Source organism: Fusarium odoratissimum, assembly GCF_000260195.1.
Source record: "Fusarium odoratissimum NRRL 54006 unplaced genomic scaffold supercont1.12, whole genome shotgun sequence".
In the NCBI taxonomy this organism is placed as follows: Eukaryota; Fungi; Ascomycota; class Sordariomycetes; order Hypocreales; family Nectriaceae; genus Fusarium; species Fusarium odoratissimum.
The window spans coordinates 646342-662011 of record NW_022158698.1 but is presented as its reverse complement, the minus strand read 5'-3'; the positions used below and the strand labels follow the sequence as shown (position 1 = coordinate 662011).

The following is a 15670-nucleotide window of genomic DNA, read 5'->3' as shown; positions in this document are numbered from 1 at the left end:
AAACCTCCAATTTACATCCTACATCTCGAGATACCAAACTTCCATTGGACCACACAAAATGGCCTTACCACTTCCTTCAGGGCTCACTCCCTCAGAAGTCGCATTTCTATGCGAAATGGAACTCGTTACTGTCGTTCCTCGCCAACGCCTTGAGAGCATTGATCTTCTATCGGTGAGCGCGTCCCTGTCGCGTTTATACAAGCTCGACGCTGACCTGACCTGTTACGCAGGGAACGACGCCGACTCTCCGGCCGCCGCACAGAAGCAACTTACCTTTATGGCTTGCGATACTGTTGAAGAAGCAACGGCGCGCGAATATTGTTCCTCCTCCTTGGCTCCATCCCGATTCGTTACGCGATATTGTTCACCACGAGACAAAGATCGATCCTAAAGGATGGGCGCCACCTCCTCCTCCACCGGTGCGGGCAGATAGTCAAGGAAACGCCAGGAGACTAGATCCCTTTGTCGACGACGAGACAGTACTGTCGCCGCCGTTTCTTCCATCCTGTACATCAGATGCGCCTTCAGGTGCCCTGCCATATCACTGGTTCGAAGTCGCAGAAATGCTCCTCGCCCATGCCTCAGACGATGTTGCCTCCTCTTCAGAAGTTCGTTCGCTACTTCGAGATCTACAAGAAGTCAGGGCTGCAAAGATGCGGTCCAGTACCGCCCAACTCGAGGGTGGAGTCGATGGTGTCATGAGTCTACGAGGAGTTGGAGCTATGGAGCTTGCAGAGAGCAGAGGATTCGTCGTCGGTGTAGTGGAAGGTGTAAGGAAACTCGGCGCAAGTACAGAAGCAACACGGAGAGACGAGGAGGAACAAGGTGGTGGTGATGAGTCGGATGAGGCGAGCGACGAGGATATGGGACTATGACCCTCCATCTAGGCTATGAGCGAAGAATTACGAATTCACGAAAAGGGGTGAAGTATACATGGCGCAACTAAAGGAGAACGACTTGTAAGTCGATTATTATTCTATACCAACCTTCTCAAGGTACCTGTCTAACGTCTAAATTAAAACATAGCTCATTATTTTAAACTCCATGAAATGCCAAACATCGCTATCAACTCATACCTGCACTGTCGCATGAGCAAGGGCCAGCCTATACTTAGCAAGTCGTGCAGGATGAATTCGAACCCTCCCGCCAGCGGGAGGCTGAAGATGAGGTGCCAGCACCTCCCAACTTGCGCCCTGCAACAAGGCTCCCATAAAGTCCTCGCGCATATCCAGTCCCGTCTCTCGCAGATATTTCTCAGGGTCTGCAGCTGCTTCTTGCAGAAGATCCTCAGCCTTGAAGAACCGAGCCCAGTCCTTGTGCCATTCACTATGACACTGGTGGCATCCTCTCCCCGGGTTGTGAAAACAGGGATGAACTTCGTAGCATTCATATCCTACAGAATGAAACTGCTCGTACCAGTCATAATGGCGACGAGCTCTCAGTCCGGAGCCGTGCATACCTGGGATTTCACTGGAACTGTTAGTTCGCGTCCTGAGAATGAATGGATGTCTGGACTCACGGATCGAAAGATGGCCAGACCAGCGGGCTGATTTCACCTGAGGATGGGTCGTCCACAGGAGTGGCCATCTTCGCGTATGCGACTGGCTCGTTGCTCACAGGACTAGGCTCATCGGAAACAGGGGCATCAGAGGTCAGGGTCACAGGTTGTTGAGGCTCGGAGGCCTGAGTTTCTACAGCGGAAGAGCGTGTGGTCATGATTGTGGTTGTCGAAGTTTCAACAACCATGCGCGGTGACGAAGAGCGTCCCCTTTTTATTCCTGCTGCGGAAGCATCCTCATCGTCGTCACAAGATCGCTTGCGCTTTCCCACGACACCTCCTGAGTAGGCGGGAGGAGTGTCCAATCGTCCGATAGACTGAACAGAGGCTGGGAATGAGCTTCTCAGTGGTCCGATAAACTGAGCGCAGTCTGGGCTGTCGTCCTCCCCGCGACCGATTTGAGCATCATATCCGCTATAGTCGATGAACGGAACCTTTATATCTGCAGGACGCCTTGGTCGTCCAGAACGGCCATCGAGCCTGGGCGAGGAAAATCCAGCGAACCACGTAGAACGGTTCCTGGCCCCGGATATGTTACTCACCATTGCCCAGGCGCCTGTATTATCGCGTACAATGGTGGAACAGTCAGCGGCCGGACCGTTGAGAGGCGCAGTTTGGGGGGCGGCTTGCCCTGAATTGTGCTCATCGTCAGCCTCGTACCCGCTTGGATACTCCTGGTCGGAAGAAGAACCAGCAGCAATCAGAACACCCGGGGACCCAGGAGGATCAAAGGGGCCAGAAGAGCCAGAAGGCCTAGAGCATGGCCCTCCTGACGCATCATCATCATCGCTCCCATCGTCTCCCTCCGAATCTGATGAACTTTCAGAGCCGGTAAATTCTGTGTCATCGGAGGTTTCCTCAGAGGCTTCATAACCACTGCTAGCTCCGCTCCCACTTGACTCATCCTCAGATCCATCACTTGGGGGATCACCAGAACAACCGTCGCCATCGCTCTCATACTCGTCGCTACTCGGCTGTTCATGGCCCATAGCGATAAGTACGTCTATCTTTATCGTATCAGGACTTGGGCGGTTTGGAGGTGGAGAAGTTCGAGTAGGTGAATTCGGCGAAGAGATTTCTGAATCTGAGTTTGAGCCTGGGCCAGTGCTCGAGGATGGAATGACATTGGATGGCCCAGCTGCTAAAGGTATTGGGGATCCAGACGCTTGAGCTTCCGCTGAAGGCGAAGAAGATGGCGATGAAGGCCCTGAACGCGAGCTTGAGCTGGAGTGTGGATCCTGATCAGAAGGACCGGCTACCGGGGGAGAAGGGGATGAAGACGGTGGGGATGAAAGCTCCGAGCTGGAGCTAGGGCTTGCGCTGAGATGGCGGTCCTGACTAGAAGGGCCCGCTGCAGATGGCGAAGATGTTTGTTCAGAGCTCGAGCTTGCAGACTGATTTTGGTCTGGAGGATTAGCTTCTGAAGAAGCTGCACGGCGATGGGCTTTGATCTTGATTATCCTCCTTCCTGGAGCTGCATACTCACTCTGGTCCGAAGGGGATGAACGCCCTGAGCCTGAACTAGAACTTGAACTTGGGGATATGCTTGGGCTTGGGGAGGGAGTGAGTTTGGCCATTCCAGCTGCAGGAGGCGCAGCAGAAGAAGATGAGCTCGATGATGCTGCTGCTGTGTTCGAACCTGAGGACTGACCCTGGTTTGAAGGACCAGCAGCCGAAGCGCGTGCAGCGTGATTTAATTTGAGCGTGATTCTTTTTTTTTCTCTGCTAGCCATATTAGCAGTGCCGCCGAGCCTCTGAACAACATCCTTGAATGGCAAGGGCTCAGGGTCTGCAACGAGGGCACGTCTTTGGCAATCTCTATCAGATTCAAGGCTCGCCATCAGAGGAGGAGCATTGTTAAGCCGGGAGCGTGCTCGTGTTAGTCGCATAGCCGTTGGTTCAGGAGCGGGCCTGGGATTTCGGGGTCTAGGAGCAGCCTTGGCTCTGCCCTTCCTCTTGGGGTCGTGGTTCGCGTTGGATTTCTTGTTCGGCATTATGATTATAGTTGTGAATAGTTTCGATAATGGATGGGATGTTCAACAAAGCTCTGCCTTGCTAGAAATGTAATCTGTTGTGATACTAAATGGTTGGACATGTTTGGAACTGAGAAGACACAGCGTCTGTTATATGTTTTCCTCATCATGGTGACTATGAATGCAATGGTATGTTGTTGTGAACGATGATCTATTGCTTTATGAAGGTCTTGTCCTAATAGACAAAGACTATTTATTGTATGAACACTACAGACATCAAAGACAAAGCAGATGCTTTGTTTAAAGATACTATGGTTGTTTGAAGATATTTCATGTTCTCTGATGAACAAATATTTGCCCAACAAAGACGTTGGGTCTCTTTATCTCCGAAACTAACAAAGAGACTCCAAGCAGTTCCAATTCGAGCCAGTAGCAAGTATGAAATATATCCTGTTCACTGGAATGTTCACAAGACTCCAACATCTTTATGAAATGTAAATGTTATATTTCTCTTTATGTGAAACTATTATGAGTGGCAGGATATAGCCAGAGACCGGCGCGGCTACGAATCTTGACAAAGCCGGCAGCGAATGAGAGACAAGCAAGCCCCTTTGGTTGTCGTGAGCAAATTACCGTTTGCCTTGTTTGACTCATGGAACGTGATGTCGCTTTTGTTGCCCCATGCTTATTCTATGGTTGCACCTCTTGTCTGAGACTCATAAGTCATGATGGCCGGTTCACCCAGGTGACTCAATGAGGCTCTGGACTTGATTTTACGTTTTCTTTCTTAGACAGATCACGGTATCTGATAGCTGTAGGGTCGATAAACTACCAAAGGTTAGAAATTGCCGAAAAACATGTCTTGGTTTTGAGTTCATCATTACGGGCGAAGCTACCCTAGAAGCTCTCATGATATGTTGCAGCCGTTAAAGCTAACAGTGATGTACCTGGACAACCGAAAGTGTATAAATGGAAGTAGCATAAGGACCTCTACACAGGCTTCAGATACTAGCCTACTCAGAGAAGTGAACATCTCGCAATGATAAGTAAAGATTGATACCTTATATATGTGAGAAGTTATGAGTTAGGGAAGCATACTCATATCTTGGCTTGGATGCATATCGTCTGACAGGAAGCAGGTACAGTTGGGGTAGCCCCTCCCTCATGGCAACCGGGTCTCCACACCGCACCTTCCGGGGCAATCACACGACCAAGCCATGACCGCTATCGCCTAAAACGGCAAGTATCTACCTTACGTGATCGTCATGGTACCTGCCTCGGATCTTATCTCTCCAGGCAGTTCCGCGCGTCTTCGTCTTCTTCATAACCTCTTCCAAACATCATCTTCTTGCCATTCATCGTTTCAATTATCGCATTTACAGATACAATGAAGTTCTCGCAGGCTTCTCTTCTGGCGGCTTGTCTGCCTGCTGTCTCCGCTCGCTTCATCGAAACTGCCGAGGCCGACAACGTCATTCTCCAGCCAGACGAGCTGTTCCTGGTCGAGACCGCCCCCGGCAAGACGCAATGGGTGACTGAGGAGGAGAAGTGGGAGATGCGCCGTGTAAGTGTCACATTAAACTCCCAGCTCTGAATGGCTCACTAACACTCTGTAGAACGGCCAAAACTTTATGGACATCACCGACACACCTTCGCTCGGCTCCAAGCGCATCAACGCTGAGAGCACGGTCACTTTCCCTAAGAAGTGCGTGAACCAGGACGATGTCAAGAAGCTCTCCAAGAACCTCGAGAAGAAGAACATGCAGGCCAACCTCGAGAAGTTGACCAGCTTCCACACCCGATACTTCAAGTCCGACTACGGCCTTCAGTCCTCCGACTGGGTTCTTGAGAAGGTCAACCAGATCATCAAGGACGCCGGTGCTGAGGATACCGTTTTCGCCGAGAGCTTCCCTCACACATGGAAGCAACACTCCGTCATTGCGACCATCCCTGGCCAGTCTAACAGCACTGTCGTGATCGGCGCCCACCAGGATTCCATCAACCTCTTCCTTCCTTCCATCCTCGCCGCTCCAGGCGCTGATGACGATGGCAGTGGTACAGTCACTATCATGGAGGTGTTCCGCGCTCTTCTCAACTCCAAGGACGTTGTTAAGGGCAAGGCTCCCAACACCATCGAGTTCCACTGGTACTCAGCTGAGGAGGGTGGTCTGCTCGGAAGCCAGGCTATCTTCAAGTCGTACGAGGAGAATGGCCGCGATGTCAAGGCTATGCTTCAGCAGGACATGACTGGCTATGTCCAGAAGACTCTCGATGCCGGTCAGCCCGAGAGCGTTGGTGTCATTACTGACTTTGTCGACCCCGGCCTGACTAAGTTTATCAAGACCGTCGTTGAGGAGGTATGTTTGTCTAGATTCCTTTGTATGTTCTTATGCTAACTCTTATTTCCAGTACTGCAGCATTCCTTGGGTCGAGACCAAGTGCGGTTATGCCTGCTCCGACCACGCTTCTGCTTCCAAGGCCGGCTACCCCTCAGCCTTTGTTATTGAGTCCGCCTTCGAGTACTCTGATCCTCATATCCACGGTACCGATGATAGCATTAAGTATCTGTCTTTCGACCACATGCTCGAGCATGCTCGCATGACCCTTGGTCTTGTTTACGAGCTTGGTTTCTACGACTTCTCTGACAAGACCGAGGAGAAGTGGAGTGACCTGTAAATGACAGATATTGTGGAATTGCGTTTAGAGAGCAGCAGTCTCCTTTTTGGATGGGCCGCCTCGATTCAGTTATTATGAGCAACGGATTACATACGAGGATATACGCATAGTTAGCGTTGAATAAGACCATCTGTTTGAAAGTCCCTAAAATGTGCACCTGCAAAGTACTCACTGTGAAACCCGGAAGATTAGAATTATATCATGAATTTCTTACATATAAGTTGATTTACCCTTTTGTCTATACCCCTATAAAGAAAAACCCTGAGCGCCACTGATGACCTACGAACACCCATTGTTTACATATTGTCTACTGGCCCTGGCCATTTCCATTATTAGGAGGCTGCTGCTGCTGTCCCCAGGGCGACTGGCCGTTCTGCTGCGCTTGCATACTCGACATCAACGCAGCGAAGAATGCCGGGTTGACGAAAGATCCACCGTTCGCAGCCTGTTGTTGACCTTGTGCAGCTGGCCACCCAGGAGGAGGTGGTGGAACAGCTGCAGCATTGCCCTGAGCAGGTGGTTGAGGCCAACCAGGAATTTGGAAGCCAAAGTTGGGCATCGCTGGTGCTGCGCCTTGAGCGGGAGGTTGAGCGCCGGCCCATGGGGATGGAGGAACAGCTTGTTGGGCATGCTGAGGAGCTGCCTGAGGAGGTAGCGAGTAGCCGTCTCTAGGCTGGTTGAAACCTCCTCTTCCACCACGTCCAGAACCTCGTCCACGAGCTCCACGCCCTCGAGAATCGCCACGGCGTCCTCCTCGCTGGTGAAAGTTTCTGCTCGATGGAGGCTCGTATGTCTCTGTTGTAGAGGGGCCGGAACCATAGCCAGGTGGTCGTGCTAGAGGCTTATAGGGGCCGTCATCGTCATCGTCGTAGTTAAGACCTCCGTCCGGTCGCGACTCTTGTCGCAGAGGATGAGGCTCCTTGCCTCCCCTGGCGGGGTCCTTCTTCCACTTATCCTTCTTCTTCTGCTTGATCGCTCGCTTATACTCGGCCTCCTTTTCATCGTCTGAGAACTCCATCTCATCATCGCCGACTTCTTCGTCATGAAGGTTACTGGCGTCTGAGCCCTTCATGTTCTTTAATGGCTCGGTAAAGACATACGCGGCGTGGTCGGTAGGGTAGAACACTGTTTGGCCAACCTCGAGTCCTAAATCTTTGATATCCTGGTCTGATGTGAAGCGCACAGTATACATGGGCTGCAGAACCTTTCCGATCGTATCTGCAATCGCACCGATGACGACTCGCTCAGCTGTGCAGAGCACGGATCCGGAATCAAGAACTTGGTACTCGCCAGGCGTGAATGCCTTGATCAACATCATGTTCTCCACAATGTGCTCGATAGCTCCCAGCTCTTCAATCTTCATCTCAGGTGTAATTGTAACATCAGGCTTGGGAATTACTTCTTCAGGAATCTCATTCTTTGTTCGGACCTGGGTGGTTCTTGAACCAGTAGCTCCTCGATCGCCCTCATCATCAGATCCTCCTTCAGCCTGCATGAGCAGGCGTGCGGTCTCTTCCACGCCCAAAAGTTCGTAACCTTCGTTGTCGTCGGAGTCTTCGTCGGAGGAATCAGAGCTGCTTGATTCTGAGGATGATTCGTATGGTGAAGAGTCGACTTCCCATTCGGGGTTATCGCCCTGGTCGTTCTGAAGTGGTACGGTCTCGATATTCTCTGTAGGAGCTGGCTGAGAAGCAGGAGTTGGGTTTAGACCGCCGATGGCGGCCTCGAGGGCACCTGTGAGAGAAGGAGGGCTTTCGGGTTGATCGACTGCCATGGCATCTGAATCTGCGACTGATGTGGGCTCAGCCTCAGAGGGCTTAGCCTCGGTAGCAGCAGATGCTGAAGGCTGGTCTTTGGGGTTATTGGGAGCAGCATCTGTGATCTCGGTATCTTGAACGCTTGCGGCAGCAGCAAGAACGTCGGCGGGCATGGGCGGAAGAGTCTCGTTGGGTTTGGCCTGTCCGAGGCCGGGGATTTGGAAACCGGACATGTTGTATTGCGGGCGTTGTATTATATACTGTCTTGAATAAAACGATAGATGGAAGATTACTCTTGACTCATTGGAAACAGATGAGATGGTAAAAACCAAAAGACAGATTTGAATGCGACAGGCGCAAAAGTTAAGATGAAGAAAAGCAGAAAGTTTCAGAGCGCCTCTTCCTCATGGGTAAAAGACCCTTCCTTACTAGCGCTAGCAAGAAAAAATCAAGGTGAACAATAAAGTGGGGCCTGTGTCCCGGCGCTAGTACCCCACAACACATGCTTCACCGTCGGTGAGCCACGCGCCTCGGTAAAGCCTTAAAGGCACCTCCTGCTGTAAATGTTAGTGCTAGTGTTAGTGGTTAGTGCTGTAGCAGGGCTCCTTCCCCAACTGTTGAAGGAAGCTCCAAATTCCATACCCACCCACATCTTCTCTACCCACTCACTATGACATGACGACAACATTCCTTTCCTTGTAAACCATCATCAACTCACGTCGAAATCGAAATCGACAGCAACGATGGCTCCAGGTACAGCTCAACAGTCGCAACAGCGGCAGTTTGTGCATCCAACTGCTAGTCATGCCAAGAAAAAGTATGTAGAATACCTATTTCATCCCACTTCGAGAGCTCTACTGACCATGCCTTTCTCAATTTAGAGCTCCAAGCGCATATTCTATGCAACCGATTTCCGCCTTCTACTGGTTCTTCGGCGCCGCTCTCGTATCCGCCTGGTTCGCTCCGATTCAAGATTGCGATGAGACGTTCAATTACTGGGAGCCGACTCACTACTTGTCCCATGGCTATGGTCTTCAGACGTGGGAATATTCTCCAGACTATGCTATCCGCAGTTGGCTCTACATCGTCTTCCACGCTATTATCGGAAATGTGCGCCGAATATTTCCTCACTCGAACAAGGTGAGTTGCATACGATGAAATATACAAAAGAGGTCCATTGACGCTGGATGTTAAGGTTGCCGAATTCTACTTTGTGCGGTTTGGGCTAGCTTTTGTGTGCGCCATCACTCAGACGATCCTTTTCATGGTCACCAGCACCACACTCAACAGCCGTATCGGCCTTTTCTTCCTCATCGCAACTGTTGCTAGCCCCGGAAACTTCCATGCAAGCACTGCCTACCTTCCATCGAGCTTTGCGATGTACCTGGTCACAGTCGGAGCTGCAGCTTTTATGAATTGGCGAGGTGGTCTCAAGACTTCTCAGGGCATGTTTTGGTTTGCTGCTGCTGGAATTCTAGGATGGCCCTTTGCTGCTGCGCTTTGCGCGCCGTTCATGCTCGAAGAGCTCATCCTGCTTGTATTTGGTGACAAGACAGCGTTGTGGGAAGCATTTGTTCGCATTGGCCGCGGTGTAGTTTCTGCAATCTTGCTTCTTGTAAGTCTGGTGTTTCTCTACTTCATGGCCGATCTAACATATCTAGGCCGGTGACTACTTTGTCAACCTCTTCTTCTATAAGAAGCCGGTTTCTGTGACATGGAACATTGTCAAGTATAACATCTTCTCATCAAACCATGGCCCAGAGCTATATGGAACAGAACCTTGGACATTCTACTTCAAGAATCTGGCGTTGAACTTCAACCTCTGGTTTGTTCTGGCTCTTGCTGCTCTGCCTCTCTTCATACTCCAGAAGATCATTTCACCATCTGGCCAAGGGTTTCAAACGGGGTTGAGAACCGTTGTGTTTCTCTCCCCCTTCTACATGTGGCTGGCTATCTTCAGCGCACAGCCTCACAAGGAAGAAAGGTTCATGTATCCGGCCTATCCTTTCCTTGCGCTCAACGCAGCCATATCTCTTCATATGATTTTGACTGCTTTAGGCAACTCTGATCCTAAGACGCTTGTTGGAAAGATTCCTGCCAAGCTGAAGCTCCTGGTTGTCACTCTCACTATGATTCTGTCTATCGATGTCGCCATTTTCCGAGTCTACGGTATCTGGTCCGCTTACTCCGGACCTATGAAGATTTATTCTCCCCTTTGGGAGGGCACAGACGACAAAGAGCCCATTGGTCGTGAGGAGGATACCGTCTGCTTCGGAAAAGAGTGGTATCGTTTCCCCTCATCTTACTTTCTGCCTCGGGATATGCATGCCAAGTTTGTCCGCTCCGAGTTTAGAGGTCTTCTGCCTGGTGAATTCGCTGAAGCCGAGACTGGCTTCGGCTTTTGGAGCGGCACTTGGCTCCCTACGGCGGGTATGAATGACCACAACGAGGAGGACTTGGGCAAGTACACTGAGCTCCCCGCGTGCGCATTCTTGGTCGACACTCAATACCCAGAGAGAAACGACCCTCTGCCGCCAAATGAACCCGACTACATTGCAGACGAGAAGAACTGGGAAATTGTCAAGTGCGAGCCTTTCCTTGACGCTGCCAAGACACACATGCTCGCAAGGACCCTTTGGGTTCCGGATGCGTCATTCATTCCGGACAAGTTCAAGAGAAAATGGGGCAGGCACTGTTTGTTGCAGCGAAAGAAGGTTGCTGAGCCTGCTGCTGCCAAATAGAAAGCTTCAATATTTTGCGAGCGAGCGACTGCGTTGATAGCAAAAAGATACAAAGTACTCATCTGCCAGATAGATAGACCAGGTCCAATAAAATTGGATAGTACTCAAACAGTAATGCTCACGCATGCAGTGTGCGTCACATCGCCTCAGGTCTTATTCCTACCGCCTGCTGTGATACTCTTTTCCAAACAAATAAGGCGAGTGAGGGCCTCGAAATCCTTGATTTCAACACATCCAGGCTGTTCTCAGAGAGTCATGGTTACGCATAACGGCAGAGCCCTACTTTGCAAGAGCGTCTGGTACCACGAAAGGCATGTACCTTTCCGAAGAGCCTCAGGTACCGGTGTGTTGGTTGTAGGCAGTTGCTCATGATGAGCAACGTTTTTCTTATATTGGCGCTCTGAGATCAGCCATTGACCGGTTTATGAGTATAGAATCGAGTACTTGCGATGGAAATCCTGGTACTGAGCTGGGTGTCTGGTTAATATGATCAACCCTCCACGGTCTCAAGTTCGGACACGCCTCCTGCCTGAGCAATAATCTTGGCATCAACTCAGTGCTTCAAACCCGGTTTGGAGCAACCTCCTCAGACGACAATATCTCGTATATAGTTTCGTATGGCGACCAGTCGTGTCCTTGGTGCAAACGCTTCACAGCTGCAGCCTTCACAATAAGGAAACTGACAAGTAAGTAAAAATGCAGACAGTCTTGGCACAAAGCACCCAGAGAATCCGATGCCGAACAAGAGTCGCACAGCTGCTGCGGGATTGACGATATCCAAGACTATTCTCGCCGTGTGCCGTGTGCCGTGTGAGGTCAGATGAGCAACCCGCACTTGGATCATGATCTCAGCGGCACATTTAAGTAAATTGAGTTAGATTCAAGAAAACAAGATTGAAAACCTTCGATGCTGTGGAGGCCGGTCGAAGTGCTACAGCCAAGGCGAAACGGTACTTTGACTATGGTGATATCATACGTCGATTTTAGCTTGTGTTAGGATTTAACGTAATGAAAACAGCGTACTCCGTACAACAGTGTGCATATGCAAATGGTGTGCTTGTCGTTTGTGGGGAATGCCAGATATAGCGCATTCGTATCAGAATATCCATCGCCAGGAGAGCCTAAAGTAGGTAGCCTCCCATACTCAAGCGAGCATGCTACATACTGAAGCAACCGAGTGGTCTCGCTGAAGTAAGAAAGTTTGATATAGATATATAACTGATTTATCATCGCTATCAAATCAGCACCGACTGTCACTCCTAGCAGTGTATTGTATGCCTGTTTCATATATACTCCACTAAAGCCCAGTTCGAGAACCCGGGGAAGGAGAGTGAAGTCCGATATATTGCCCTACAACATCAGAAAAACCAATAATCCTCGTAAATAGAAACACAGATTGAGTAAATTGCTAGTCTTCCATATCGAAAACAGAAATATCCGCTCCTGTGTGTAGAAAGTCGAACGTAAATAAAGAGTCATCTTCAGTTCGTGAACCATGATCAAGATACACTGCAGGAATATCCAAGTATTCCTCTTGGCAGGACATTCTTGGTCTCTTGGTGAGGTGCTCCGCTTCCTCAGACTGTCGCTTATGTTGAACAGGCCAGGACATTGAGACTGGGGTGCTGTTTAGTCCGATGCTTTGACCCACGTTGGCAAACCACGGTGAGCCGCTGGCCGAGTCCTCCAGTGGCTGAGTGAACGGTAAGAGAAGGGAACAATTTGAGACGGCTTCACTGATAGAACTAACTGTTGAAAAGTTCTCGGGACCTGGTGGTGTGTCTCTGAAAGAGCTCACCACACTTTCCTGTAAAGAGCTGGATGATCTTGTTGAATGCAGACTTGACAGCTCGTTGCAGGCTAAAGAAGGGGTGCTGTTTGCTTCAGGCGATCGTTTCTGGCGCACAACTCTAACCAAAAGACCCAGGATCCTACTGAAACTTAATGCGAGGTTGTCAATATGGGCTTGCTCGGCAGCCTTTGCAAATCGATCCCGAAGAGCTTCCAAAATTGGTATTTCCTCTTCTGGCCGACCGGGGGTGCCATCCACTTCTCCTATTGGCTGCAACAAGGTATCTTTAGCAACTATGAAAGCAGCCGCTAGTGGGAAAGTTGCAGCCAACCGAGGAAGGGCTGACGTCGCAGAATCATCACTTTCAGTTACAGCGGGTTGAGTTCGAGAACTCCTTTTCGTCTTTCTTGGGCTAGGTTGGTCGAGAGATTTGTGTTGGCCTAGTACCTCTTTCAAAGTCTCAGAAAGGCGTAGATCTGGCTTTGCAGCTGTGGCCAGTAAGAAGACAAGACAGCATGCTTTGGCATCCTTGAAAGGCTGGGTGGATTTCATGTCATCATTATCTTTGCTTAAGCAGATCCTTGTTGCGAAGAAAGATAACATGAGAGAGAACGTTTCAGTGGACGTCAAAGCCTTCTGCATGATGCTATGAGTCGAAGACCACTGTTCCAATCTTTGTTGTAACTGTGCCAGTACCTGGTAATGTCTCGAAGGATGTAAGTTGGGTGCACCGGCCGCATGGAAGGCCTGGTAAACTTCGTCTTGAAGCTTCGCAAGCTCTAGGCGGGCTAATAAATCGGGTGTTCCTGTTTCGGCTTCGTCAAAGGAAGGGGGGATGCCGGAATCATAGCCTGGTAGCCAGGCTGTAGATCCACGGAAAATTGCAATATTTTTATCTCTGATATATAAAGATCTAAAAACCTTGTGTCGTTCCAATATGTCTTCGGGTGGAAGGTCATCGGAAGATGCATTGATTTGATGAAGGCCCATGGTGCGAGCCAGCAGACAGGCTTGGGCGAAGACGAGTTCCGCAAGCGAAGTCGTGCTGTACTGCTCGGCCACGTAACTCTGCCGTAACAGTTAGTTCAGTTTCACAATAAGAGCCAAGATGTATCTTACCAAAAGAGCAAGTGCCTGGACATTAACGAGCCTTGGTGTTAAGAATACTCGAGGGTTATTAACAGCCATTTTCAATGTCTGTAGGAGTGTTTGGACAAAGTGGCTGTTGCCCTGAATCGTGGGTTCTTTCTTGATACCAAGAAGAACAATTACATTGAAACAGACAGCCCAACCTTCATCTGCAGGCCCAATAGGTTGTGAATAGATTCGGCCGACGTGGGGTTGGAAATTAGATCGAACAAAGACATCAGTTGCATAATCGACGTTCTTGAAGAAGGGACCGATGACAAGGTTGAGAAATTGTCGAGGGGGAAGACATATACCGACAGGATGAGACAGCATATCTAAGTGAGGCTCGCTGCTTGCCTCATTGAGCATCTCCTGCAACATCATATGCTCAGAGACAGCATTTTGTCCAGAGCCATTGTTCTCCGAGACACAAAATGATGGGTCGTCGCTAAATTCCTTGCAAAGGGCATAAAGAGAGCATGGTCCATGATAACGATCAAGTGATTGTGATGTGTTTCTGACAATATGACGGTTTATGTGAGGGGTTGACGTCGAATCCGTCCCAGAATGGTTCTCCGGGATCCATTCCTCAGCAGGAAGGGATAAAGATCTTACACTACTCCCACCTTTGACAAGTGATGTCAGGTCCGAGAGATCATTTTGGATGCTGTGCAGTTGGCCTTCGAGCGTCTCGAAGTTTTGACATCTGAAACACAAACAGTTTTGTAAGCTCTTGTGCCCCAGTCGTGGGGTAACAAATTGCGCTTCCAGACTCACAAGAGTTTGACATGATTGACGCGCTTGCCCGGAGACGAGTATCGACATTCAACACCGTCTCGCTTGCAACTTTCACATTGCGGCCGTTCTCTTCCACATCTAATCTTCCGTGCTCGGCAGTGTGCACAAGCCAAGTCGTGTGTAGACCACATTTGCGGCTGTTTCCGTTCTCGTCAGTCAATGCCTCTCAGCAAGTTCGTTAATGTTTTCAAACAAACCTCTTTGCCCTGGTTATTCCACATTTTGTTCTTGGTTGCAGATTGAAAAGAGTCAAAGACTCCGGGATTTCATCAGTTTTCAATAAAAGTTACAAGGATATAGATGAGTGGCCAAGTACTGGATGCATTCAGTCATTGGACAGGTCTGAAAGAGGGGGAGCAGGCTCGTTAGGAGGACAAGAATCGCGGTACGACAATCGATATCATTACGTGAGAAATTATCTTAAGAAACAAGTCAGCGAAAGGTTCAAAGGAAGGGTTAACCTCGAGAAAGTTGTGGAGGTCTTGTCTCCCCCACGGCCAGACAGTGGCTTGCTCGCTGGCATAATGATGATCAAGGCCGCGATACCGTCAGCTCCATCGGTACAAGCATACAAATCCGTGTACATCCATGGGAGCTTAGTCGTGGATTCGAGGTTACACACTTCGTCATATCGTAGGTAACCCCGTACGTCTTTGCCTAGCTATTGGTATCGCTACATCTTGCGTGTGGCCGCGGGACTCGGGGGCGCCGCTCTGATGGCAGCACAGAAATATCTTGCAGAAAATTGGCGCTAGAGTCTTAGCAAAGGGGGGTATTAGAGTGCCCGTGTTTGTAAGGAAATAAAGGATTACAAAGAAGAAGTCCTTAATCGTCAACGCTTTGAGGGAGGTTAAGATGTGTGAGCCAAGTTCAGCGGTCAGCTTTACCCGGATGAAAGGAAGGTATGTACTTCCCTCTTACCCGTCTTTTGAGGTAGTACCTGAACAAAGCTACTCCTTCCAACATTGATAGTAACTCAGTGTATGGAAGTAGCGGGCCAAGCACCCTCCTTTCAGATGCCAACCTTAAGGTAGGTACGACTTACACAGGCCCCCAGAATTACTTAAGCTTTTGCGTTACATCGAACTCGGGCTTCTTGATTTTGGCACTTTTGTCCTTCTTCATTTTCCATGAACAAAGCTTGAACAACTCATTGGAAACTTGACAATTGTCGATTTTACAAGGATCCTCCTTTTTGCATACACGAATCAAACGACAGCCTATGATAGTTTGTGGTGCGCATCCTT

General features: G+C 49.7%; 6 protein-coding genes across 9 annotated transcripts; 3 read left to right on the top strand and 3 right to left on the bottom strand.

The window, feature by feature from the left end:
• The first annotated feature begins 24 nt into the window (after positions 1-24).
• Positions 25-3943, top strand: FOIG_08194 (DNA replication complex GINS protein PSF2). Of its 2 annotated transcripts, XM_031208133.1 has the most exons (3): positions 25-172; positions 231-959; positions 1027-3943. In XM_031208133.1, the coding sequence occupies exons 1-2, from the start codon at positions 59-61 to the stop codon at positions 873-875; spliced, it is 759 nt and encodes a 252-aa protein (XP_031062267.1). In that variant the 5' UTR covers positions 25-58; the 3' UTR covers positions 876-959; positions 1027-3943. The 2 variants fall into 2 exon arrangements, with proteins under 2 accessions (XP_031062267.1, XP_031062268.1); XM_031208134.1 differs by having other exon boundaries at positions 231-3719.
• On the bottom strand, positions 1071-3552 carry FOIG_08195 (uncharacterized protein; the record flags this gene model as incomplete). Its single annotated transcript, XM_031208135.1, has 2 exons — positions 1071-1470; positions 1520-3552. The coding sequence occupies 2 exons, from the start codon at positions 3550-3552 to the stop codon at positions 1071-1073; spliced, it is 2433 nt and encodes an 810-aa protein (XP_031062269.1).
• An 833-nt stretch (positions 3944-4776) lies between the features above and the next one.
• On the top strand, positions 4777-8370 carry FOIG_08192 (leucyl aminopeptidase). Its single transcript, XM_031208131.1, has 3 exons — positions 4777-5095; positions 5148-5888; positions 5941-8370. Exons 1-3 carry the CDS (start codon positions 4919-4921, stop codon positions 6205-6207), a joined length of 1185 nt encoding a protein of 394 aa, XP_031062265.1. The 5' UTR covers positions 4777-4918; the 3' UTR covers positions 6208-8370.
• On the bottom strand, positions 6381-8358 carry FOIG_08193 (uncharacterized protein). The gene has a single exon (XM_031208132.1). The coding sequence runs from the start codon at positions 8195-8197 to the stop codon at positions 6515-6517; it is 1683 nt and encodes a 560-aa protein (XP_031062266.1). The 5' UTR covers positions 8198-8358; the 3' UTR covers positions 6381-6514.
• Positions 8371-8550: 180 nt separating the features above from the next.
• On the top strand, positions 8551-11728 carry FOIG_08191 (alpha-1,2-mannosyltransferase). 2 transcript variants are annotated; one of them, XM_031208129.1, is made up of 4 exons: positions 8551-8781; positions 8846-9104; positions 9160-9579; positions 9626-11728. In XM_031208129.1, exons 1-4 carry the CDS (start codon positions 8708-8710, stop codon positions 10703-10705), a joined length of 1833 nt encoding a protein of 610 aa, XP_031062263.1. In that variant the 5' UTR covers positions 8551-8707; the 3' UTR covers positions 10706-11728. The 2 variants fall into 2 exon arrangements, with proteins under 2 accessions (XP_031062263.1, XP_031062264.1); XM_031208130.1 differs by having other exon boundaries at positions 8846-9579.
• A 152-nt stretch (positions 11729-11880) lies between these two features.
• Positions 11881-15387, bottom strand: FOIG_08190 (uncharacterized protein). 2 transcript variants are annotated; one of them, XM_031208128.1, is made up of 5 exons: positions 14621-15336; positions 14403-14560; positions 13617-14331; positions 12456-13565; positions 11905-12398 (listed from the first exon to the last, which is right to left on the bottom strand). In XM_031208128.1, the coding sequence occupies exons 1-5, from the start codon at positions 14642-14644 to the stop codon at positions 12114-12116; spliced, it is 2292 nt and encodes a 763-aa protein (XP_031062262.1). In that variant the 5' UTR covers positions 14645-15336; the 3' UTR covers positions 11905-12113. The 2 variants fall into 2 exon arrangements, with proteins under 2 accessions (XP_031062261.1, XP_031062262.1); XM_031208127.1 differs by having other exon boundaries at positions 11881-13565; positions 14621-15387.
• Positions 15388-15670: the final 283 nt, after the last annotated feature.